At 47.3% G+C, this 25,263-nt stretch overlaps 1 protein-coding gene across 9 annotated transcripts in view; it reads left to right on the forward strand.

Moving 5' to 3' along the window:
• Positions 1-25,263, forward strand: part of UNC79 (unc-79 homolog, NALCN channel complex subunit) — a 538,994-nt gene that overhangs the window by 164,819 nt on the left and 348,912 nt on the right. For all 9 annotated transcript variants that reach the window (XM_069637971.1, XM_069637972.1, XM_069637973.1 and 6 more), the window contains one exon: positions 15,872-16,010. In XM_069637971.1, the coding sequence (XP_069494072.1) occupies positions 15,872-16,010 (139 nt within the window). The remainder of the gene's footprint in view (positions 1-15,871; positions 16,011-25,263) is intronic.

Raw genomic sequence — 25,263 nt, forward strand, 5'->3', positions numbered from 1 at the left:
AACATGAAGGCCGATACTCAAACCTATGTTCAATCCTGTATGGTGTGCTTACAAAGCAAATATTCCACCTCGAAACCTTTGGGGTTGTTACAACAGGAACCGGTCCCACATGGTCCCTGGAAATGCATTTCTACAGATTTTATTGTGGAGTTACCGGTTTCCCGAGGCTGTACCTGCATAATGGTAACTGTGGACATGTTCTCGAAACTTGCACATTTTTCTCCTTTGGCCAAGATCCCGTCAGCCTCGGTTATGGCTGACGTTTTCCTCAAGGACATTTTCAGGCTACATGGGCTTCCCCATAAGATAATTTCCGACAGGGGCAGCCAATATACCTCCAGATTCTGAGCAGCATTATGTAACTCATTGGGCATTGAGAGAGCTCTTTCGTCGGGGTTTCACCCCCAGACAAATGGACAGACCGAAAGGTTAAATGGAACCCTAGAACAGTACTTAAGGTGTTTCATAAATAAGCAGCAAGACAATTGGGTGGACCTGCTCCCCACAGCAGAGTTTGCATACAATGATGCTGTTCACACTGCTACAGGGGTTAGCCCCTTCTTCTGTACATACGGTTTCAACCCGCAGTCCATCATTCCTGGATTCTGGGAGGAGACTAACATCCCTTCATTGGAGACCACCCTCGTGCAGATCAAGGAGGCCCAAAATACGGCCCGTCAGAGCCTCCTTAAGGCTAGCAGACACTACAAGGAGCAATCCGACAAACACCTGAAACAAGTTCCTGCCTGGGATAAAGGCTCTAAGGTCATGCTGTCCACCAAGTTCCTTCCTCGATGGGTTCGGCCTTTTAAACTGTCACCCCGCTCCATCGGACCCTTCGAAATAACTTCAAGGATCAATCCTGTGGCTTACCGTCTCAAGTTGCCTAGAGGACTCAGGCGGAATCACCCTGTGTTTCACTCATCTCTCTTAGGTCCCTTTGTGTCAGATACCCAGAAACAAGCATCCCCCAAGTTATGGACTTTGCCTGTTCCAGCCTTTGAGGAGTACGAAGTTTCTCAGATACGTGACTCCCGTTATCATCGGGGACGTCTTGAATATCTCGTACATTGGAAAGGGTATCCCTCCTCTGAAGATACTTGGGAGCCCCATTTTCACATTCATTCTCCTCGATTGTTACACAAGTTCCACCGGCTCCATCCTGAAAAGCCGGGAGGGAGAAGCCTTCGGAGGGGGCATACTGTCACTGCCGCCGGCGACTGGCGTTTGTGGCGAAGGTGGAAACAGGGACACCATTAAAGTGTTCCGTTACGTTTCTTCTCCGTCTACTAGCCACGGTCTAGTTGTTTCCAAGATGGCCGCCGCCGTTTGTTTATCTCACTCTGCTGCCGGCGGCTCTGCGCGTTGCTGTGACAGTTTAAGTGCCTGGTCTCCCTTTTCTCCCCCTTCTGTCGAACTCTCCTCACCTGAGCCGCCGGAATCGCTGTCGGGGTCCTGCAGACGCCGTCGGAGTAGATAATCCTTCTCCTTTTTCCGATGAGCTTGCTTGTCACGGAGGGAGGCCACCGTGACCGCTGAAGAGAACAGCTGTCCGAGGACCTCCCTTCCGGAACCAAGCCGAAATAGGGGAAAAACCCCAAATGGGGAAAAACCCTTGGACTCCTCTGGTCTGTAGGCCGGAAGACGTAGTTCCAGCAGAAACGTAGACTTTCAGATGGGTAGGACGTAGATAGTAGAGTGGATCCGTATGTGTAACTGAAGGTAACACTGCAGTGGAACAGGGGAATCCTGTCGTGGGAGCCGGAACTCCCACCAGCCAAGGCCTGCAAGGGGGGCCAGGACCGGAGGAGAAGTAAGCAAAGGAGAAAAGCGCCAGGCAAGTAGCGGAGAGAAAAAAGAAAAGAAAAGCGCAGGGAAAAGGGGCGGCGCCTATCCGCGGGGATGGGGCCGCAAGAAAAGAGAAACAGAAACCGCCGAGGCACGGTGGCAGCAGAGAAAACTGGACGGAAGAGAAAGTAAGAAGAACACTCGCTGTAGGGCGCGAGTGACTGGAGCCTGGACAGAGCGAGGCAGGAGCGAAGAAACCCGGAAGAGCGAGAGCTTCCAAAGGAAAGTTGCAACGCAGGGACCGCTGGGCCGGGAGAGTAGATATACTCCCAGCGGCCCCGCGCTACAAGGAGGAAAAAATAACGGACACAAAGGAGGGACTAGTACCTCCCGTACCTATGTCCCAAAACCCAGCGCGGAAGAAACCGCCAGTCGGAACGCCTGCGGGTGACAGTATGCCCCCTTCCAGTCCGCACCACACCAGGTTTCCCGGGTGCAGGCGGTGGAACCTGGCAAGCAAGCGAGGAGCATGCACCTGAGAAGCAGGTTCCCAAGAGTCCTCCGACTCCGGATAACCCTTCCAGGACAAAAGGTATTCCAATCTTCCTCGGTAGAACCTAGAGTCTCTAATGTTGGAGACCTCAAATTCTGCTTGATTGGGTGTCTGTGAGGGAATGTGTCTGGGCACTGGTCTGTGATGAGAATCGGAATAGAAAGGTTTCAAGAGAGACGAATGAAATACAGGGTGAATGCGATTTAGAGAAGGAGGCAGCCGAAGACGGAAAGCCACAGGATTGATCCTGAGAAGAATGGGAAAAGGACCCAGAAAGCGAGGGGAGAGTTTAGAGGGCCTTGTCCATCTGGGTAAAAACCGAGTGGACAACCACACCTTGTCGCCTGGCTTCCAGTCTGGACATTCTTTGCGGTGTTTATCTGCTCCGATCTTCGATCGTCTCCTGCTGTTCTCTAAACTCTGCAATGCCGTGGCATGGGCATCTTTGATCTGATCCAATACCTCTTCGGCCGCTGGGGAGTTGGTGAAATTGGGAACCTTAGGAAGAATGGACTTAGGGTGGACCCCATAAGTACAAAAGAATGGCGAGAGACCAATGGCAGCGTGCCTGGTATTGTTATACGAGAATTCTGCAGTAGGCAGTAGAGAAACCCAATTGTCTTGATGCTGAGTGACGTAACATCTCAGATATAGTTCGAGAGTAGCGTTCAGACGTTCCGTCATCCCGTTGGATTGGGGATGGAATCCCGAAGAGAGTGCTCTCTCAATCCCCAATCGGGTACACAGGGCTGTCCAGAATCTCGAGGTGTACTGACTACCCCGATCAGAGATGATCTTGTCAGGTAAACCGTGAAGTCTGAAAATATCTCGTGCAAACACCTCAGCCATCCTGGTGGCTGTAGGAACACCAGAAAGAGGAGAGAAATGTGCCATCCTGGAGAACGCATCCACCGTGACCATGATGCAGGTACAGGATTCGGATACCGGTAGGTCTACAATGAAATCCGTAGAAACCAACCCCCAGAGCCTCCTTAAGGCTAGCAGACACTACAAGGAGCAATCCGACAAACACCGGAAACAAGTTCCTGCCTGGGATAAAGGCTCTAAGGTCATGCTGTCCACCAAGTTCCTTCCTCGATGGGTTCGGCCTTTTAAACTGTCACCCCGCTCCATCGGACCCTTCGAAATAACTTCAAGGATCAATCCTGTGGCTTACCGTCTCAAGTTGCCTAGAGGACTCAGGCGGATTCACCCTGTGTTTCACTCATCTCTCTTAGGTCCCTTTGTGTCAGATACCCAGAAACAAGCATCCCCCAAGTTATGGACTTTGCCTGTTCCAGCCTTTGAGGAGTACGAAGTTTCTCAGATACGTGACTCCCGTTATCATCGGGGACGTCTTGAATATCTCGTACATTGGAAAGGGTATCCCTCCTCGGAAGATACTTGGGAGCCCCATTTTCACATTCATTCTCCTCGATTGTTACACAAGTTCCACCGGCTCCATCCTGAAAAGCCGTGAGGGAGAAGCCTTCGGAGGGGGCATACTGTCACTGCCGCCGGCGACTGGCGTTTGTGGCGAAGGTGGAAACAGGGACACCATTAAAGTGTTCCGTTACGTTTCTTCTCCGTCTACTAGCCACGGTCTAGTTGTTTCCAAGATGGCCGCCGCCGTTTGTTTATCTCACTCTGCTGCCGGCGGCTCTGCGCGTTGCTGTGACAGTTTAAGTGCCTGGTCTCCCTTTTCTCCCCCTTCTGTCGAACTCTCCTCACCTGAGCCGCCGGAATCGCTGTCGGGGTCCTGCAGACGCCGTCGGAGTAGATAATCCTTCTCCTTTTTCCGATGAGCTTGCTTGTCACGGAGGGAGGCCACCGTGACCGCTGAAGAGAACAGCTGTCCGAGGACCTCCCTTCCGGAACCAAGCCGAAATAGGGGAAAAACCCCAAATGGGGAAAAACCCTTGGACTCCTCTGGTCTGTAGGCCGGAAGACGTAGTTCCAGCAGAAACGTAGACTTTCAGATGGGTAGGACGTAGATAGTAGAGTGGATCCGTATGTGTAACTGAAGGTAACACTGCAGTGGAACAGGGGAATCCTGTCGTGGGAGCCGGAACTCCCACCAGCCAAGGCCTGCAAGGGGGGCCAGGACCGGAGGAGAAGTAAGCAAAGGAGAAAAGCGCCAGGCAAGTAGCGGAGAGAAAAAAGAAAAGAAAAGCGCAGGGAAAAGGGGCGGCGCCTATCCGCGGGGATGGGGCCGCAAGAAAAGAGAAACAGAAACCGCCGAGGCACGGTGGCAGCAGAGAAAACTGGACGGAAGAGAAAGTAAGAAGAACACTCGCTGTAGGGCGCGAGTGACTGGAGCCTGGACAGAGCGAGGCAGGAGCGAAGAAACCCGGAAGAGCGAGAGCTTCCAAAGGAAAGTTGCAACGCAGGGACCGCTGGGCCGGGAGAGTAGATATACTCCCAGCGGCCCCGCGCTACAAGGAGGAAAAAATAACGGACACAAAGGAGGGACTAGTACCTCCCGTACCTATGTCCCAAAACCCAGCGCGGAAGAAACCGCCAGTCGGAACGCCTGCGGGTGACAGTATGCCCCCTTCCAGTCCGCACCACACCAGGTTTCCCCGGGTGCAGGCGGTGGAACCTGGCAAGCAAGCGAGGAGCATGCACCTGAGAAGCAGGTTCCCAAGAGTCCTCCGACTCCGGATAACCCTTCCAGGACAAAAGGTATTCCAACCTTCCTCGGTAGAACCTAGAGTCTCTAATGTTGGAGACCTCAAATTCTGCTTGATTGGGTGTCTGTGAGGGAATGTGTCTGGGCACTGGTCTGTGATGAGAATCGGAATAGAAAGGTTTCAAGAGAGACGAATGAAATACAGGGTGAATGCGATTTAGAGAAGGAGGCAGCCGAAGACGGAAAGCCACAGGATTGATCCTGAGAAGAATGGGAAAAGGACCCAGAAAGCGAGGGGAGAGTTTAGAGGGCCTTGTCCATCTGGGTAAAAACCGAGTGGACAACCACACCTTGTCGCCTGGCTTCCAGTCTGGACATTCTTTGCGGTGTTTATCTGCTCCGATCTTCGATCGTCTCCTGCTGTTCTCTAAACTCTGCAATGCCGTGGCATGGGCATCTTTGATCTGATCCAATACCTCTTCGGCCGCTGGGGAGTTGGTGAAATTGGGAACCTTAGGAAGAATGGACTTAGGGTGGACCCCATAAGTACAAAAGAATGGCGAGAGACCAATGGCAGCGTGCCTGGTATTGTTATACGAGAATTCTGCAGTAGGCAGTAGAGAAACCCAATTGTCTTGATGCTGAGTGACGTAACATCTCAGATATAGTTCGAGAGTAGCGTTCAGACGTTCCGTCATCCCGTTGGATTGGGGATGGAATCCCGAAGAGAGTGCTCTCTCAATCCCCAATCGGGTACACAGGGCTGTCCAGAATCTCGAGGTGTACTGACTACCCCGATCAGAGATGATCTTGTCAGGTAAACCGTGAAGTCTGAAAATATCTCGTGCAAACACCTCAGCCATCCTGGTGGCTGTAGGAACACCAGAAAGAGGAGAGAAATGTGCCATCCTGGAGAACGCATCCACCGTGACCATGATGCAGGTACAGGATTCGGATACCGGTAGGTCTACAAGGAAATCCGTAGAAACCAACCCCCAGGGGCGAGTAGGCATCTCAACTTGGGTGAGTAATCCCAACGGTTTCCCTGTAGGATATTTAGACCGAACACAAGTAGGACAGGTCTTCACAAAGTTCAGGGTATCTCTTCTCACAGTGGGCCAGGAAAAATTCCTCGAGATGAGCTTCAGGGTGTTGATTCCCCCACGGTGACCTGCAAGGCGAGAAGTGTGACACCAATCCAGAATCTTCTTTCGCAGCATGCCTTCCGGAACATACAGTCTTTTCTTGAAGAACAGCCAGCCGTCCTTCTCCTGGTAATGAGAGTCGGAGTGTAGCGGTAATTGGGGAAGTTCCTGAACCACAGCGGCTTTAACATCTTGTAGGAAAGAGCTAACGAGGGCCAATATCGGGTTGCGAGGAAACATAGGTTCAGCGGATAACAAAGCCCTTTCCTTGCTGGAGTCCTTGCGGGATAGGGCGTCTGCCAGACGGTTTAGTGACCCAGGAATGTAAGAAATCTGGTAATCATATTGCGAGAAAAGATAGGCCCAACGTGCTTGCCTGGAATTAGAACACTCCATTTCCTGGAGGGCTTTCAGGTTCTTGTGGTCAGTCCTGATAAGGAAGGGATGTCGGGCCCCCATGAGCAGATGGCGCCATTCGTCGCAAGCCGATTTCATTGCCAACAGCTCCTTTTCTAGGACAGAATAATTCAATTGACTGGGTGAGAGTGTCTTAGATAAGTAAGCTACCGGATGTTCCACTCCACCGACAGCCTGAAGTAGTACCGCTCCGATGGCAATTGCAGAGGCATCGGTCTCCAGGATGAAGGGCTGAGTTTGGTCCGGGTGTCGGAGTATCGGAGCTGAGCAGAAGAGATGTTTGAGCAACTTGAAACTGTTCTCGGTATCGGTTGACCAGCGGAACGGCAAGGCCTCTTTCTTGAGTAGGCGAGTGATGGGGTACACCACTTCCGAGAAGTTGGGGATGAACCTTCGGTAATAGTTGGAGAGTCCCAGGAACCTCTGCACCTCTCGGACAGAAGTGGGGGCGGGCCATTCAAGAATGGCCTGCACCTTCCTTTGATCCATGTCTATTCCCTCTTCTGATAACTTGTAACCCAGATACTGCACAGAAGGTACCGCAAATTTGCACTTCTCCGCTTTAACCAATAGCTCGTTCTTCTGTAGACGTTCAAGAACTTGAGTGACATGAATGATGTGTTCCTGTAAGTTTGAGGAGTAGACCAAGATATCATCCAAATAGATGATGACAGAAGTGGAAAGCATGTCGGAAAACATTCTGTCCATAAATCTTTGGAACACTGCAGGAGCGTTAACCAGTCCAAATGGCATCACCTTATACTCGTACAGGCCGAATGGAGTGCGGAATGCCGTCTTCCATTCGTCACCCTTGGAGATTCTGAGCAGATGGTATGCGTTTCTGAGGTCGAGTTTGGTAAAAATTCTGGCTCCTTGTACAGCCTCGATGATATCGGAGATCAATGGCATGGGATAACAATCTCGGATAGTCACCTTATTTAGGCCTCTGTAGTCTATACAGGGTCTAAGTTCAGTGGAATCCCTTTTCTTGATGAAAAATAAGGGAGCCCCTGCAGGGGATTTCGAAGGCTGAATCAGACCATTCGCCATATTCGTGTCCAAATAGTTACGTAACACAAGCTTCTCCGTAAGTGTTAGAGAGAACATTCTGCCGAAGGGAACTAGTGCATTGGGCACCAGATCCACGGTACAGTCCTCGGGCCGATGGGGTGGCAGTTTGGAGTGAAGGCTTTCTTGGAATACTTCGGAGTATTTCAAACAAAAACTGGGTAATGCAAAAACCCCCACACAGTTGGAGGTGTGAGCCGTAATAGATTGAGGGGCCTTCTGACTCTTCGGTGGAAGACAGTGTTCGGTGCAGTATGTAGAACAGAAACTCAGCTGGTTATTAGTCCAATCGATTTGGGGATTGTATCTGCGAAGCCATGTGATCCCCAAAATAATTGGAAAATGTGCAGCCCGGATGATGTCGAACCTTATCACTTCCGAGTGCTGAAAAACTGTTAAGGATAGCTCTTCAGTGGTATGGGTGATGAGTCCGGATGATAGTGGAGAGCCGTCAACTCCTTCTATCTTCTGACCTTCCTTCCGGGGTATCCTGCGTAGACCGACCTTATCGGCCCATAGGGTATCAACGAAGTTTCCTGCTGCTTCGCAGTCCAATAACGCGAGAGTCTCCACCTTCTCGCCTTCTATCATGATGATAGCTGAAACTACCATGAGTCGGGAATCTTCCTTGGAGTTGGAAGAAGAAACAGTTAGAGAAACATAGGGACGAGTAGACAGAACTGGAAACCCCCGGACACTAGTCCCTATTGATGCCGAGGGTGATCGTTTCCCTGCCTCTTGTTAGGCAGTTCTGTGCAGTCCTTTAGAAGGTGTTGGTCCGACCCACAGTAAGCGCAAAGTCCTTTTTCTCTTCTTCGCCGTCTTTCGGCAGCAGTCAGAGGTGCTCTTGTGAAGCCAATCTGCATCGGTTCCTCTGAAGCGGCAGCGGGAGAACGACTAGGGGGAGAGTATGTCCGAGAATCCGGGAGGAATCCTGAGCCTCGTTGTTTGCGTCTTTCCATCTTCCTTTCCTGTAGGCGATACTCGATATGTAGTGCCGCAGTTAGCAGGTCCGAGAAAGTAGGTGAGCGAGTAGATCTGGCTAACTCATCCTTAATCTCCTCTTTTAGACCCCTCCTGAAAATGGCATACTGTGCCGGTTCTGGCCAGCCTGCGCCAGAGGCTACTGTTTTGAAAGCAGAGATATACGACAGGACGTCCAAAGAACCTTGCTTTACATCCAACAACTCTTCAGAAGCAGTAAATGACAACTCTGGGCGTTCGAAAGTCTGTCTCAGAGAATTTTGGAACGCTGCGTAATCTTGGAGAATGGCATTGTTGCTTGTGACTAGGGGAGTGGCCCAGGTCAGAGCGTTGCCTGTCATGTTCAAGATTAGGAAGCCGACCTTCGCTTGGTCTGTAGAGAAAGTGCTGGGTCGGAAAGTAAAGTAGACGGTACACGCCTCTAAGAATTCCTTCACTTTCTTGGGGGCACCATCAAATTTTCCCGAGGATAGTGTTGTAGGCGGTAATTCTGGAGGAGGAGGTTCCCGGGCGGATACCATTTGTCTAAGGAGGGCGTTCTCAGCTTTGACTCCCTGAAGTTCCTGAGACATAGCTTGAATTGCCTTCCAAAGTTCTTGCACTTGCCCTTCGGCTGACATGGTGTCTTTCTTTGGCGTTGCAATCTGTGACAGTTTAAGTGCCTGGTCTCCCTTTTCTCCCCCTTCTGTCGAACTCTCCTCACTTGAGCCGCCGGAATCGCTGTCGGGGTCCTGCAGACGCCGTCGGAGTAGATAATCCTTCTCCTTTTTCCGATGAGCTTGCTTGTCACGGAGGGAGGCCACCGTGACCGCTGAAGAGAACAGCTGTCGAGGACCTCCCTTCCGGAACCAAGCCGAAATAGGGGAAAAACCCCAAATGGGGAAAAACCCTTGGACTCCTCTGGTCTGTAGGCCGGAAGACGTAGTTCTAGCAGAAACGTAGACTTTCAGATGGGTAGGACGTAGATAGTAGAGTGGATCCGTATGTGTAACTGAAGGTAACACTGCAGTGGAACAGGGGAATCCTGTCGTGGGAGCCGGAACTCCCACCAGCCAAGGCCTGCAAGGGGGGCCAGGACCGGAGGAGAGGTAAGCAAAGGAGAAAAGCGCCAGGCAAGTAGCGGAGAGAAAAAAGAAAAGAAAAGCGCAGGGAAAAGGGGCGGCGCCTATCCGCGCGGGGATGGGGCCGCAAGAAAAGAGAAACAGAAACCGCCGAGGCACGGTGGCAGCAGAGAAAACTGGAGGGAAGAGAAAGTAAGAAGAACACTCGCTGTAGGGCGCGAGTGACTGGAGCCTGGACAGAGCGAGGCAGGAGCGAAGAAACCCGGAAGAGCGAGAGCTTCCAAAGGAAAGTTGCAACGCAGGGACCGCTGGGCCGGGAGAGTAGATATACTCCCAGCGGCCCCGCGCTACAAGGAGGAAAAAATAACGGACACAAAGGAGGGACTAGTACCTCCCGTACCTATGTCCCAAAACCCAGCGCGGAAGAAACCGCCAGTCGGAACGCCTGCGGGTGACAGTTGCAACTGAGTTCTTTCTCGCCCCCGTTGCTTGTGCTAGTTCCCTGTTGACAGTTTTGTCCTTCTATCACGCCTTTTCGGCGTCTGTTTAATTCCTTCTCCTCCCGTTCCCGTTGCTCTCTCTCTCCCTCTCTGTTCCGCTTGCCTTCTCCCTTTGCTCCCGTGCTGTTTTTTCCCTCCGCTGCCTTTTCTCGCTCCCTTGGGTTCCCTCGGACATCTCGTATTATCCCGCTCTCTCTTGTCCTCCACGTTGTGGGGAACTCACCTGTATCCAGCTACCTCCTTCAGCCGGTCTGCATAGACACGCTGACCTCACGGTCCCTGGGTACTCGGCGGAGGACCATTCCTACCTGCTACGGATCCGGCGACTTCCACCATTCCTACCTGCTACGGATCTGGCGACTTTCATCATTCCTACCTGCTACGGATCCGGCGACTTCCATTGCCTTGCGACCACTCCGGATCCAGGGGTTTTTTGCCATCAAGTGGCTTTTTCCCCTCTGGCTGTCGCGGAGGGGAGTCACCAAGGGATTTCTCAGTTTTCAGTCACCGTGGCTTCCTTCCAAGGTAGACCCTATCTTCAAAAAAAGAAGAAACCTTACATTGGACTTACCCGCAGAAAGAAACTGGACTATTCAGGTGAGGAGGAGGTGATCGGGGAATGTAGTAATTCTAGTGAAAACGAAGACATTGCTGACCTTCTAGCTGATCCCGTAGCCCATAGCGCCAGTTTTGATAGTATGTGTGCCCGATCAGGTAGTGGCTTCCTCTGTCGATTTTTGCAGCTGCGATAAAATGTGAATTTTGAAGACCTAGACAGTATAGATTATTATGGACATAGCCAAACTGACCTGCATAATAACATTGAAAATACATATAATCAAACCAACAAGCATAAGAACACTAAAATGCATAGCCAAACTAATATCTATAACACCATTGATAATAGGAAATATTGTGCAGGTGGTTTGACAGATGGTACTGTGACGAGGAAGATGGTCAGGAGTACAAAGATCACTTGCAAGCAAACGAACAGGGGTCTAGGGTTCAAAAGCTTGTGATTGGCTTAAAGGAGGTAATCACTCCAACACGGGAGTTACTCAGTGGTTCAAGCTTCAGTTCAAGCTTAGGCTGAAACAAAAGCGTCTAAGAGACGCGAGAAACAGAGAGCCATCCCCCAAAAAAGACAAACAGATAGCCAAACCAGAGAAGAGATGAAGGACGGAAAGAACAGAATGCGCAACTGGGGAGAAGCCTTAGTCTGCAGCAAGGCTGCAGACCCCAGTGGACGTGTGTCTGTTTCCGGATCCTCCCCGAAGGAGACAGCTGCCCAGGGACTGCGGAGACTGCCACGAAGGAGGCAAGCAGGTACGCAGGACACCCCAGAGCTGTAGGAGGTCTGGGGAAGTGCAGGAGTGAGCTGAGGAGCTGGAGAAGGAGGGTCTGGGACCCTACAACAAACCAAAGAATGAAGTATGTTTGGCAGGAGAGTCAACCAGACGAATACAACATACTTGTGCAAATCTGGGACCCGCACCCAAAACCATGAGGGTCCGGAACCCTGAAATCCACAATTGACATGTATCTACTTTGATGAAAGGGTCTGGGACCCTGAAACAAATAAGAGACAATTACATATTTGAAGCAATAGTCAAGATCCCTAACACTGAAGACAGAGGAATCCTATACTAGTAACACACCTGAGCTATGAGCTAGAAGAACAGTTCCTTGCACGGCACTCACAGACTAAGAAGAAGCTCGGGGAAAGGAGCCCATCCCTAAGTTTGGAACTTTTTACAGCCAGTAAGACTGGGAGCTTTTCAGTTGTTTGAAAACATAAAGAACCCTTTTTCCTCTGAGAGGAGATCAACCCTGCACACTTATATTAGTTTGTTAGTTTTAGGGACAGAAGTAGAGTTTTGGAATGTGACAGTGACAGACATTTTAGGTTCAGACAACCTGACAATAACATCAGTTTCCCTTGAGGTAGGGAAGCCCCTCTTAGCTTTATGGATTTTCCAACTCATTTATCTATGTATACATAGATCCATTTTCCCTTTTATGAATATATTCATAAAAGGGAAAATGGATGGGTTTGAGGCTGGGTTTGTGGATTGGCGAAGAGGCTGTTCCTTATACAATTTCACACTATTTCACTAATCTGCACCAAAGTTTGCATAGTTACCTGTTAGGACACTCTGGACATTACTGGCTACATGACATTTGGACGCCCCACCCCTTTCCCTGGATTTCAACACCTTCACATATGAGACGGTTGCCTGAAATCGGCGAAACATCAATGTGGTCATAGAAGGACCGGTCTTTAACCCTAGAATGCATGGTTTATGCGCCATTTGTTCGGCAATGCACTGCAATGAACTGCACCATGCCAGGGGGAGGCAACAGGTGGGGGAGCTCATAGAAGGCAGCACGCCAACTCTCGCCTCCCCTCTATGTCTACTCAGGGGTATGTCAGCCAGCCACACACACACATTCTCAGTCCAGTTTACTTCAGAGTGCAAAGCACATCAAGCGATAAAGCGAATTGTAACAGCGACCTACAGGATCAACGATTTTCAACAATGGATGAAAGTGTTGTCATGTCTGTCCACAGAACCTGTTCGGAGAACGGTTACTTTTTGCTAGCTATTAATAAAAGTCTATATCCAAGATCATGCCACCATTGTGTCAGAGTCTTATCTCTGCACCCTTACAATAAGTGTCATCAGGTGGGGGGAGCTAATGCCTTTCCACTGGTTGGAATTCTGTTGGGTTGAAAAGGCTATAGGTAAAATCAATTGTATGCATGTACCAAGCACCACCATGTGTATATACTACACGTGTAAGTACACACCAGAGTGATTTTTATTTTATTAGGGTTTGGTAACATGCTACATAGTGAGCAGACCACTGAAAATCCTGGGGGAATGGCAAGAAGTGAGGCTGGACACAAACTGAGCAGTTCCCGGCCTCTTTCTGGGGGACACAGATGGCTGGTACCTCCCCACACCGGTGGATGGTGGGATTGGGGTAGAATGGGGAGCATCCCAGAGTCGCACCGACTGGGTCGCAGAGGCCAGTCACACAGAGACCGCCACAATCACTAACATAGCCTGCCAATTCAGGGAACCACTATGGGGAACAAGGGAAGTATTGTAAAAATATCCCTAACCCTCCAAAATGGTACGTACCCCATCAACAACAGCCGATAGGCTGCCTCCACATACACACAACTCTTCCATGCTCAACACACACACACACACACCTGAAATGCCAAACAGCCGTCAGTCTTTATATAGGTTTAGGCTGGCCCCCACTCAGCTCATATGACCCCAGGCACATGGTCCAATCACAGCCCAGCAAGACCCATATTGCACATGTGCAGCTACTAAAGGGCAGCCCTACCAGGGGGAGAGGTTGCAGCCCCATGTAAGCCCGGCAGATCCATGCGCAGGAGAGGGAGGCTCATGTTCGGAGCACGATGGAGACCGGACAGAACTGGAGATTGGTGAGACTGGAGGCAGAGGATTTTGGACACTTTATAGGGATTTTGGCGGTGTAGGAGCTGTTGGAGGCAAGGGGAGAGGGAATCAGGAAGAGGCAGTAAAAGGGTGGAGAAGGCAGTAACATCACGACGAGAGGGGGAGAGTTTGGACATAGTTTGGTTATACTATTAGGAGATAGAGAAAGGCGGTGATGAGATTATTTGATGTATTTAAAGTTCTTATAAGTTGCGTATGGTGTGCATAGTTTTCTCATATACTCTTTGGTGAGATCCAGTAAAGATTTGGGAATGAGGCAGGGGATCCTAAAGGGGATCTGTTCTTTTACTGGGATCCAGCCATGGGATTCTAAGGCTGTGGGAAATCTGATCTATTCTTTTTATCTTATGGATGTGCCTGGATGCTCTGCTGTGGACTATTGCATCTATTTGATGAGTTCCTTGGGTGCCTGGTTGGAAACTAATGACTAGTCAAGGTGTGGGAGTACTAGAGCACTCACTAGGTTTAGTCGCTGTTGGGTCTATAGAAGGGGTGTTATGTTTTTGCGTGCATGGATGTGGAGGTTTGCCTTTTTTGCACATAAAGTTCATTTGGGAGTCTCAGGATAGATAGGACTTGACTATGACTCCAAGCGTTGTTGCCCTGATAGTGGATTTGGTGACCATCCAATAACCGATGGCCATGTAAGAGGGGGTATTTTGTATTATGAATTTTTCTTTTATACTGCACCAGTTCACCACCATAGTGGTCTCAAAGCGTGTTAACCTTGTCCGAGTTCAGTCCCTCCTGGGGAACGCAGTCCCATAGTCTGCTTGAAGACATTGTCCGGAAAATAGTGTGATATAAGAGAGAGATAGTAGAGTGTGTTGAGGCTGGAATTGTGTGTATTCACAAAAGGGAAAAGCTGTGTAAGTCAGTGATTGAAGTATGTAGTTGAGGCGTTGTGCGTACATATGTTAAGTTTGGGTGGGTGAGGGGCTCGAGATGTGCTTGGGCAAAACCTAAGAATGCTGCGGGCAAGGTTTGAGAAGGTCATGATAGGTGGGCTGTCCAATGACCCGGGATACCAATCCTGATTGTATGTGTTGAATGTGTCAAGAAAATGAATAGGGAGAGAAGAGTAAGCAGAAGAAGGCGAAGGCAAGGAAGTGGGAGGATGTCAGCAGATATGGAAAAAGTTCAAGATTTCTGTACATATTGTAAGAGGCCGGAAGGCAGATCATAATAGAATGCGTGCTCTCGTCACCACCCACTGGCCGGTAAACCACCAGCCCCCGGAGAACAAGAAACTGTGCGCCGCATGCACGTTGACTACTGAGGGGCTAGCAACTGTGTATGCCTGGATAGTAGCTTGCAACTTGAAATCTTTACCCCTGACAACACTGACCATTAATGCACTACACACCACCAAGTGATCTGCCTCCCTGCTCACCAATGGCAATACCTCCTGAAAACAACTTTCTCTCTACCAATCCCCTTCCAAATAATGGCTGTCGGAAAAATATGTGCTCAAACGGCATTCATTATAGGAATCAGCAGTTAAGAACCAAAATGGAAGCACTCTGGTTTGCGCTCTCTATGGACAAGCGCCATAGGTCTTGGCATGAATATCCCAAAAATGTGAGTTTAATCTCGTGCGCGTTCCCTCAACCCTCTCCCCAAAAAAAACAAATGTTGGTCTCCCAGAGCAGAAGAACAGGGGATAAGAACCTGAAAATGATTGACCCAACCACGATGCCTCAGGGCTGCTGTGCGCTATATAAATGTTAATAAATAAATAAATAAATAAATAAATAAACATATCAGTAACAAAGAAGTCAATGAGAATAGAAGAAAATCCGAACCTGAGTAGCGTTCTATGATAATTGCCTTTTTATGAAACTAAACAAATAAATTTAAATAAAAAAATCAAATCTGTACAATAAAATGAACAGATATTGTATTACATGTAAAGTGCATGTGAGACTATACCTTACTACATGGTGACTGCGGAAGACATATGATGCAGCTAGTGGGACATTTGAGGGGGCACTTGATTTATAAGAGTCAAGACTTTAGCCATTATTAGGATAATTGTTTGTTTATAATGCGCTTAATACCGGAGACCAGTTTCTAAGCGCAGGATCGGGATGCGAACCTATGCTGCGATGCGTTGTCTTGCTTCCAAGGCAAACGCGTTGCCCCTGAGCTATCCTCCCAGCCCAGCTCTTGTTTCTTCCTGTGCCTGCAGCTTGAGTATATAACTTTGCTTTTCTGCCTCAGGAACCCACTGATAGCCTTGAGGAAGGCCTACTCTTCACCAGAGCAGAGTTTACCATCGGAGAGGGAGAGGAGGAGGAGAACTCAACGGCGAAACATGGAGAAAACCCAGGGAACCACACGGCGGTGCCAGAAAATACAGGTAGGTCCTAATACACAAGTTAAGGTATGTAGAAGTCACTAATGATTCTTAGTTTTAATTTAAAATATATAAATGTTGCTGCAACCTCTATAAATGCCTTTGGTATGTGCATCTCAGTAGTTTGGGGGTACAGAATATTGTAAAACCGGTATAACATTCATAGTTGGTTTGCTTTTGGAATATAATAGCAGACCAAAATTGCCCTTAAAATGTGGTATGTTGGAAACACTACAATATTAAATTGGGATTTTGAAGAACACTTCGCCGACTCCTTTTTCCTGCCGCAACGCCCTGGCATTGCAACTTGACATTTCATTGATACTTGCTACCCTCATGTTTATCAACTGTCCCCCATGTAAATAGCGCCCAGTTACCGAGCGCGCCTTACAAATGCAGTAAATAAATAAACACGCTATTGCACCCCTAATACACCTTAATGCCGGCTTTAATTGAAGAAATTCCAAACATCCAAACATGTTTCCATGCCCTAAGGCATTAGAACATCTGACTAGCGGCATCTACGCCCAAATTGTTGGTGCAATTTTATTTCGCGTTAGCTCGAAATTATTGCACTAAAGTCTGATCTATTACGTTGACATAGTTGTTGACTCCTCAGAGTGACTGGACACCATGCAAATTGCAGCGCTGCGTGGTGTGAATCCCATTAACATAACACAACGTAACATAACAGTCCTTAGTCTCGTGAGGATAGATCAGGGGCAACCTGCTCGACTTGGAAACAAGATGACATGAAGCAACACAGGTTCGATCCCCAGATCCGTGCTTAGAAACCTCTGGGTATTAAGCGCGCTATAAATAACATATCATAACATAGCATAGCCTATGCATTCTGCTGTTGTCCATGAAGCTGCACTCCAGGTACCCTAATCGTGTCGGAATAAGCAACAGGCCATAAATATCACCCTCGTAGATTTAATTTCCAGATCTAATTTTCGCAATATCATTTCTGTGATAGTGCTCTTCTCCATTTCCTGCACATCTTTGCCACCATTTCTTTTTTCCACTATTTTATTTTTCAAAAAGTAAATATTATGATTTCAACTTCCGGAATCTGATCTCTGTGATTCGTTTCTTACCTTAACTTTACTGTAGTTTTTGATTATGTGCTCAGTGTATCAGTCTTGTTATGAATAAATGAGGTTCTGCTTCTGCAGCGATCATCATAAATTAACAGAGTAACATTTTAAAAAGGGACAGTTTGTATTTTTTTTTACACACTGTTTATTGAATTTTTCCAGGAGCAACAAAATCAACATACAATTTGAGATGGTTGTGATCCCACAAAGCAACAACCTTTTATTAGGTTATAGCACATGTCTAGCAATATCTGTCCCTCAGCAGTGTTTAGTAAACTCCATGTTCTACCCTCCCCTGTCCCTGTTGCCTCCCACCGTGCCTCTTTCCGGGCTACAACGAGTATCCAATCTGACTAAGGTAAGCTAATCGTCTAAGTGAGATGGTGTTGAACGGGAGACATCTCTTGCGTCTGGTGAACTCAGGTTCTCTTCGACAATGGCACTACTCATACGATTCCACCTATCTTGATCTATTCTCAGGATGACACCCATCCATCTTATGATGTTAGACTTCTATAGTGTGACAAAAATGGAAGCCATTTTGATTCTGTATGATTGTGAGTTTCGAACAATATAACCGCTGTACTCTCTATCTCATATATTTCATAGGCCTTACTAACCCATTCTCGTTGTGTTGGGTGATGCCGTGTCTTCCAATGAATTGTTATGCATACCCTCGCCGAGAGAAATAAATTCCTTGCCATGTGGGTCAATCCGGTATACCTGTGCCCTGAATCCTCCGGACCAAATAACATCAATATTGGGGCTAGGGACCTTTCTGTCCCATCTATCTCTTTCACCCATGCCAAGACCTCCTTCCAGAACAATTGGACTAATGGACATTTCCACCAGATATGCCAATAAGTGCCTATGTTTCCACACCCTCTCCAACATAACAGACTTACTCCAGGATACATCTTGGCTAAACTGTATGGTGTCAATTGCCATCTTTGGAGTATTCTGTAATTATGCATTCTATATTGCATAGCGATCTTCGATGTCCAGACCTTTCTGTAGATGGCCGACCACGCGTCTTTGCTTCCTGTATACCCAAATCCCTGTCCCATAACGGCTTGGTGTGTGGAGCACAAATGTGTCCTCTGGTAAACAAAGCATTGTATGGTTTAGAGATGAGGCCTCCAGAGCCAGTTTGTTTATCTAGGACCTGTTCAAATGGTGTTAATGACCGAATAAGTTGTCCTACCCAATGTCGATCTGTTAAAACACCCTTTAATTGTAAAAACATGAATAGGGTCATAGGCCTTACATGCAACACTGCATCCAACCTAATCTTGCTAAAATAAATCCCATCCCGCCATAACTGGCCCGCTCTCACCAGCCCCCCTCATAGTATTGCTGGTATCTGAGTGGAGAAATTATTTTATCTCTAATGGGAGGGGCCCACAGGCAAATAAGAGGAAGTCCAAGAGGTGACTCCTTCCATATCCTTAGATTTCTTCCACCTTCCTCCTTGGGCAATATCAGCATTGTATATGCTATCCATGATTTCCCCCTCACCCCCCAACGGAAATGTACAAACTCTTTCTTTGCTTCATCAAAGAATGAGGCCGGTATCTCTGTCAGCAGGGCTTGGAAAAGAAATCTCAATCCGGGTAAGACATTGATCTTAAGGGTGTGCAGTCAAAATATCGAAAAAAAAGGTCGAAAGACAAAAATGTCGAAAAAATAAATGTAAAAAAAAAAAAGTCGAATTCCTCTTTTTTTAATTATATATTTATTTTGGGGTCCGGGAATAAAAAAAATGGGTAAAAATAAACAACAAAATGTAAAAAAGGGGGGCTGGGGGGGAACCCCCCCCATTTCGAAAAAAAACCATCATAAAAAAACATTCAACTTTTTTTTCGACCTTTTTTTTCGACATTTTGACTTTTGACCTTTTTGTTTTCGATTATATCACTATAAACCGATCTTAAGTGTAGTGAGACAACCCTTCCTAAAACAACATTGTCCCAGCCCACCATGTTAAATGCTCCTTAATGCTTTCCCTTAAGGCTGGCTAATTCGCAGCATATATATCTGTTATCGTCCTCGTGATGAAGGTACGTACGTATTTTAGGCCCTCGGTCTCATATTTTGAAATATGTTGGCCCACCTCTGATGCATACTTCTTCATTGGAAGGGCCACAGACTTGTTAAAGTTAATTTTAGAGCCCGACAGAGTTCCTTAACTCTCTAACCTCAATACATTTAGGTAGAGTAGTACCTGGACTCGATATGTATGCCAAATTATTATCGGCAAAAGGGCCAATTTATTTTGCTTCCCATATATGTCTCTAGGCCTTGAATTTGCTTCTGCCTTTTCTCCTTTCAAATTGACACTGCTAACAGTTCCAATTTTAAAGCAAAAATCAAGGGTGGCAGGGGGCACCCCTGTCTCATTCCCTGACTCAGGCAGAATCCCTCGGACAATATACCACTACCACCTTAACCACTGGGCTTTCATAGAGTGCCATGACTCCCATGTACCACCTCGAAACCAACCCCACTTTTTGCAGAAGCGCTTTCAGAAAGAGCCACTCAACCCGGTCAAAGGCCATCTCAGCATTCAACGACACCAAGAGGGGTTCCCGGTCCTTCTCAACTAGGCCAGTCATAAGATCTAGTGATTCGCGAATATTATCCACACCCGACCTGCCTGTAATAAAACACCCTTGATTAGTATGTATTATCTTGAGTGAAAAACTCACCGTCTTTCTGCAAATACACTTGTGTACATTTCTGCATCCACATTCAACAGTGATATAAGATGATAATACCCACACTCTATTTTGTCCTTCCCTTCTTTTGGGATAATCAGTATTCTTACCTGCTTGAAAGATTCTGGGGCCCCATCCCCCCCTACGATGCTATTGAATAGTTTACTCAAGAATGGCACTAGTTGTACTCCGCGTCTTTTATAGAAGGTTGTGGCTGATCCAGCCTTTAGCTTTGAAACTGAACTACTTGAAGCACTTCTTCCATCTCCACTTGAGCATCCGTTTGTGCAATGTCATTTTTTAATAGATCGGGTAGCGGGATTTCATCTAGGTACAATCGCACCTCTACTTCACTCGTCCCTCCCTCCGTGGTGTACAGTCGGGCATAAAATTGTCCAAATGCTTGGGCTATATCTCCAGGATGGGTCAAAATAACACCAGAATCATCCCTAATCGTATGTACCGCCCTATCAGACCTCTGTCCCCTAAGACAGGCGGCCAATAGTGTGCAGGCCATGTCTCCATTTTCGTAAAACCTTTGCATTGAATACCGAAGTTGCGACACGGCCATTGCCCCTCCATAAATCTCTAAGCTCTTGTCTCAGATCTGTCACTTCTTGCAGCGTATCCTCTGAAAAGCACTGATCACTTCTCAGTTCCTCTTCTTTCCCCCTCATGCTTTGTCTGAAAACACTTGTGTATAGGCGCGTTATAAATGCCATATATCATATCATATATCATATCATATCATATCATATCTGAGTTTGGTTTCTCTCAAAGCTCTTACTCTTTGCTGCTCCCTCAGAAATCAAAATGCCTTGGTAGGTGGCCTTAGCTGCCTTCCACACGATGCGTATTCAGACCTCTCCTGTGTCATTTATTTTAACAAATTCACGTATTTCAGCCTTAATGGTTTCTCGAAAAAGGTAGACCCTAAATAGTGTGTCATTGCATATCCAGAGTTTATCCAACAATGGCTGATAGCCCAGATCTATTGACCATCTACACATATAATGGTCTAACCAAGCAACCGTCTGTATATCTGACCCCACAATATCATGTTCATTTGCCGGATCTACAAGTACCTAATCTAATTGTGTATATTTTTTATGAGGTGGGAATAAAAAGTATAGGACCTTGATATCAGTGTATTGTTCTCCACAAGCCTATTACGTAATATTTCCTCATAATCACGACTAGAGATTATCTTCAGTTACACTCGTCAGATGGACAAACCCCTCTCGAAGGGAGTACCAGTCCTTCTGCGGATCCGCTAACATATAGAAATCGACACCACAGATCAGAATCCCCACCTTCCATCCTTTTAAGGACCTTAACCGTGCATTACAAAAATGTGCTGATGTTGGTTTGGCACATATTTTGAGCATAAAGTCACATCCAAGGCACATATCCTCCATTTTAAAACCAAGGGATGACCCTTCATTCTCCTCTTTATCTGACATACTGCCAGACCCAGAGAAATTAGTAACGTCAACCGTACACCAGACTTTCTTGCACCATACGAGGCCCACAAACCTGTACCTATGCCTTTCCCCTTTATTTGATATTCTCCCCCTCTCTTAAATTTGATTTCCTGAATAAAAAGCACATCTGGGCCAGATTGCTTGATCTGCCTTGCAACCATAGAACTCTTCTGTGGTGAGTTCAGGCCTTTCACATTCAGGGTGCCTATTCGTATCACATTAGTTAGACATCATTTCCCTTCCATTTGCATGCCCCTATAAATTCCATTCCTTCTATGTTCTATTCTTTCACTGCTAAGTACAGCTTTCATTTCAGTGACACCCTCTACCCCTTTAGACCCCAACCTGAAACGCAATTAAATCTTGGATTAAACACGTTGTTCCCCCCTCAAATCCCTTTCCCCTTCCACTTGCTTCAATCCAACACTCCATCGTCTGGAGTGCCAACTCCCTCTTGAGAGATGCCCTATCAAATTAGGGCCACCAACACGTCACCCCTCGCACCAAGTAAACAACTCAAAATATTGTGAAGGAACCCTCCACGTACTTCGTTCACTTTAGTTACAAATTGTGTATACCGTGATAAAGCCCTGTATTATGTTATCACTCCAAATCACCCCCCATCAAAGATTAAACCACCATATCCATGCCTTTTAGTAGGCAAATTGTCTTTGCAGAGATAGATAGAACATTTTAGGGGTGTTAAGTTTGCAGAATTTCCTGGATCCATTTTGTCGACCTCTCCTCGGTTGATGTTTCAATCCTCTGCTGATGGGTCGTGGTGTGCTGTTTGCCTCCACTGGTCTTGGCTCCCGACCGTCCTCTCTCAGATATTTCAGAACACCCTCCGCCTACTCAGCTGTCATTATTCTATAGTATTCTCATGATATTCAAAGCATAATGAAAATGGATATCTCCATCTGTATCGTATGTCATGATCACGTAGACACTGAGTCAATGGTTGACACTCTTTGCGCTCAGTCACGGTCAACGCTGATAAGTCGTGATAAATGCGCCGTATGAACCTCCATATTCTATTGAGCCCTTTTCTCTTGCTCTCGCTAGAATGTCCATTTTCTGTTTAAAACCGTGACATTTGTCCAGAATTGACCCTGCAGCTCCTGGGGGCCATTGCCCCTATGTATCCTATCACCTGATATCTCAGTGTCTCCAGAGCTTTCAAGGAGGGTCGCTATTACACCTTTAGCTAACCTTTCGAGGGAAGCAGCTGACTCCCCTTGTTTTTCCTGCAGCCCCATGATGTGGATATTACATCTCCGCTCCCTACTCTCCAGGTCGTCCACATTCAGAGCCAGGTCCACTTCCCTTGTTTAGGTATCAGGTAATATTTTCGCCAGCAAAAATATCGCCGTACATATGGTCGTCGGGAACGGCCATAGGCGATATTTTTGGTGGCGAAAATATCAGGTGCGGGGGTTGCGGGGTTGTCCTCCACACATAAAAAAATGATGCGGGGGTTGCGGGGGTGTCCACCGCATGGTCCATGTGTTATTTTCGCTGCAAAAATATGGCGAAATGTTTGTATGCCGATATTTTTGCGGCGAAAATATCACATGGAACCCTTGATTCTAGGTCTTGCATTAAGCATCAAGTTTCATCACAATTATATCCGATGACAGCTGATTATTTTCTACTGCTCCCATTTTGTCTTCAATCTTATCCATTCTCCCCTTCAGTTCTGCCATAGAGGTATGGCTATCGCCCCTCATTATTTAATTTCCTCCAGTAGTAGGTGTATGTCTCACTTGGTGGCAGCCTCCTGCATCACTCCACTTACCAGTTGAGGGTTGTCCTTTTGATCCATTCCCTCCTCTTTACATGTATGGCAAAGGTTATGAAGGGAGGCCAAATTAGGGCCACCAACACGTCACCCCTCGCACCAAGTAAACAACTCAAAATATTGTGAAGGAACCCTCCACGTACTTCGTTCACTTTAGTTACAAATTGTGTATACCGTGATAAAGCCCTGTATTATGTTATCACTCCAAATCACCCCCCATCAAAGATTAAACCACCATATCCATGCCTTTTAGTAGGCAAATTGTCTTTGCAGAGATAGATAGAACATTTTAGGGGTGTTAAGTTTACAGAATTTCCTGGATCCATTTTGTCGACCTCTCCTCGGTTGATGTTTCAATCCTCTGCTGATGGGTCGTGGTGTGCTGTTTGCCTCCACTGGTCTTGGCTCCCGACCGTCCTCTCTCAGATATTTCAGAACACCCTCCGCCTACTCAGCTGTCATTATTCTATAGTATTCTCATGATATTCAAAGCATAATGAAAATGGATATCTCCATCTGTATCGTATGTCATGATCACGTAGACACTGAGTCAATGGTTGACACTCTTTGCGCTCAGTCACGGTCAACGCTGATAAGTCGTGATAAATGCGCCGTATGAACCTCCATATTCTATTGAGCCCTTTTCTCTTGCTCTCGCTAGAATGTCCATTTTCTGTTTAAAACCGTGACATTTGTCCAGAATTGACCCTGCAGCTCCTGGGGGCCATTGCCCCTATGTATCCTATCACCTGATATCTCAGTGTCTCCAGAGCTTTCAAGGAGGGTCGCTATTACACCTTTAGCTAACCTTTCGAGGGAAGCAGCTGACTCCCCTTGTTTTTCCTGCAGCCCCATGATGTGGATATTACATCTCCGCTCCCTACTCTCCAGGTCGTCCACATTCAGAGCCAGGTCCACTTCCCTTGTTTAGGTATCAGGTAATATTTTCGCCAGCAAAAATATCGCCGTACATATGGTCGTCGGGAACGGCCATAGGCGATATTTTTGGTGGCGAAAATATCAGGTGCGGGGGTTGCGGGGTTGTCCTCCACACATAAAAAAATGATGCGGGGGTTGCGGGGGTGTCCACCGCATGGTCCATGTGTTATTTTCGCTGCAAAAATATGGCGAAATGTTTGTATGCCGATATTTTTGCGGCGAAAATATCACATGGAACCCTTGATTCTAGGTCTTGCATTAAGCATCAAGTTTCATCACAATTATATCCGATGACAGCTGATTATTTTCCACTGCTCCCATTTTGTCTTCAATCTTATCCATTCTCCCCTTCAGTTCTGCCATAGAGGTATGGCTATCGCCCCTCATTATTTAATTTCCTCCAGTAGTAGGTGTATGTCTCACTTGGTGGCAGCCTCCTGCATCACTCCACTTACCAGTTCAGGGTTGTCCTTTTGATCCATTCCCTCCTCTTTACATGTATGGCAAAGGTTATGAAGGGAGGCCAACATCTCTGCTTTTAGCGTGCGTTGCACCAGTGCCGCTTTGGCAGGTTCACCTGCAATTCGACAAGCAAAACAGGCAGCTTCTCCTCATTCCGAGGCCCGTTCAAGGAATCAGCTAGACTGCACTCAGCCTGTGGGTGTGTCCCATATTTCTTTTACCGTATCTGGTGGCTCAGTTTACGTATTCCACTAGTCACCTGACCTAGCTTTCCACCACCATATAAGGTAATGAAGGGGGTGTAGAAACTGATGCTACATCATAAACCTAGTTTCACCTAGCTTCCAACAAACTGTAATCAGCACAATCGCCAACTCTTCTGTGGAGCTATCTGTTAACAAGGCCAATTCTTTCTCGCTACTTCAATATCAAGTAATCCGATGTATAGGGGTACCTCCACAGTCTGAGCCACAGCTCATCACAGTCACACTCCAAATGCTCTAACACCGGTTCTTTGCAAAGAACAAAAGAAAGATAATAACGGACACCGGTGCATTGCTCCCTTTAACGGTTCCGGCATTATGTCCCTCCATAACCTCGCATATCGCCACTTCTAACATTCATCCTGACCCTTTGATATTCTCGGGTCCCTTCACGCGCTCACTTGCCTGCTGGTCGCTTTAATGATTCCTCGCTGCGATTGGGAGTATTGATCCCTGTCCCTCCCTTGCCTCCCTGGTGTCGTGCTACTCA

This window comes from Ambystoma mexicanum, chromosome 14, assembly GCF_040938575.1.
Source record: "Ambystoma mexicanum isolate Mex_15411 chromosome 14, UKY_AmexF1_1, whole genome shotgun sequence".
Lineage (NCBI taxonomy): Eukaryota > Metazoa > Chordata > Amphibia > Caudata > Ambystomatidae > Ambystoma > Ambystoma mexicanum.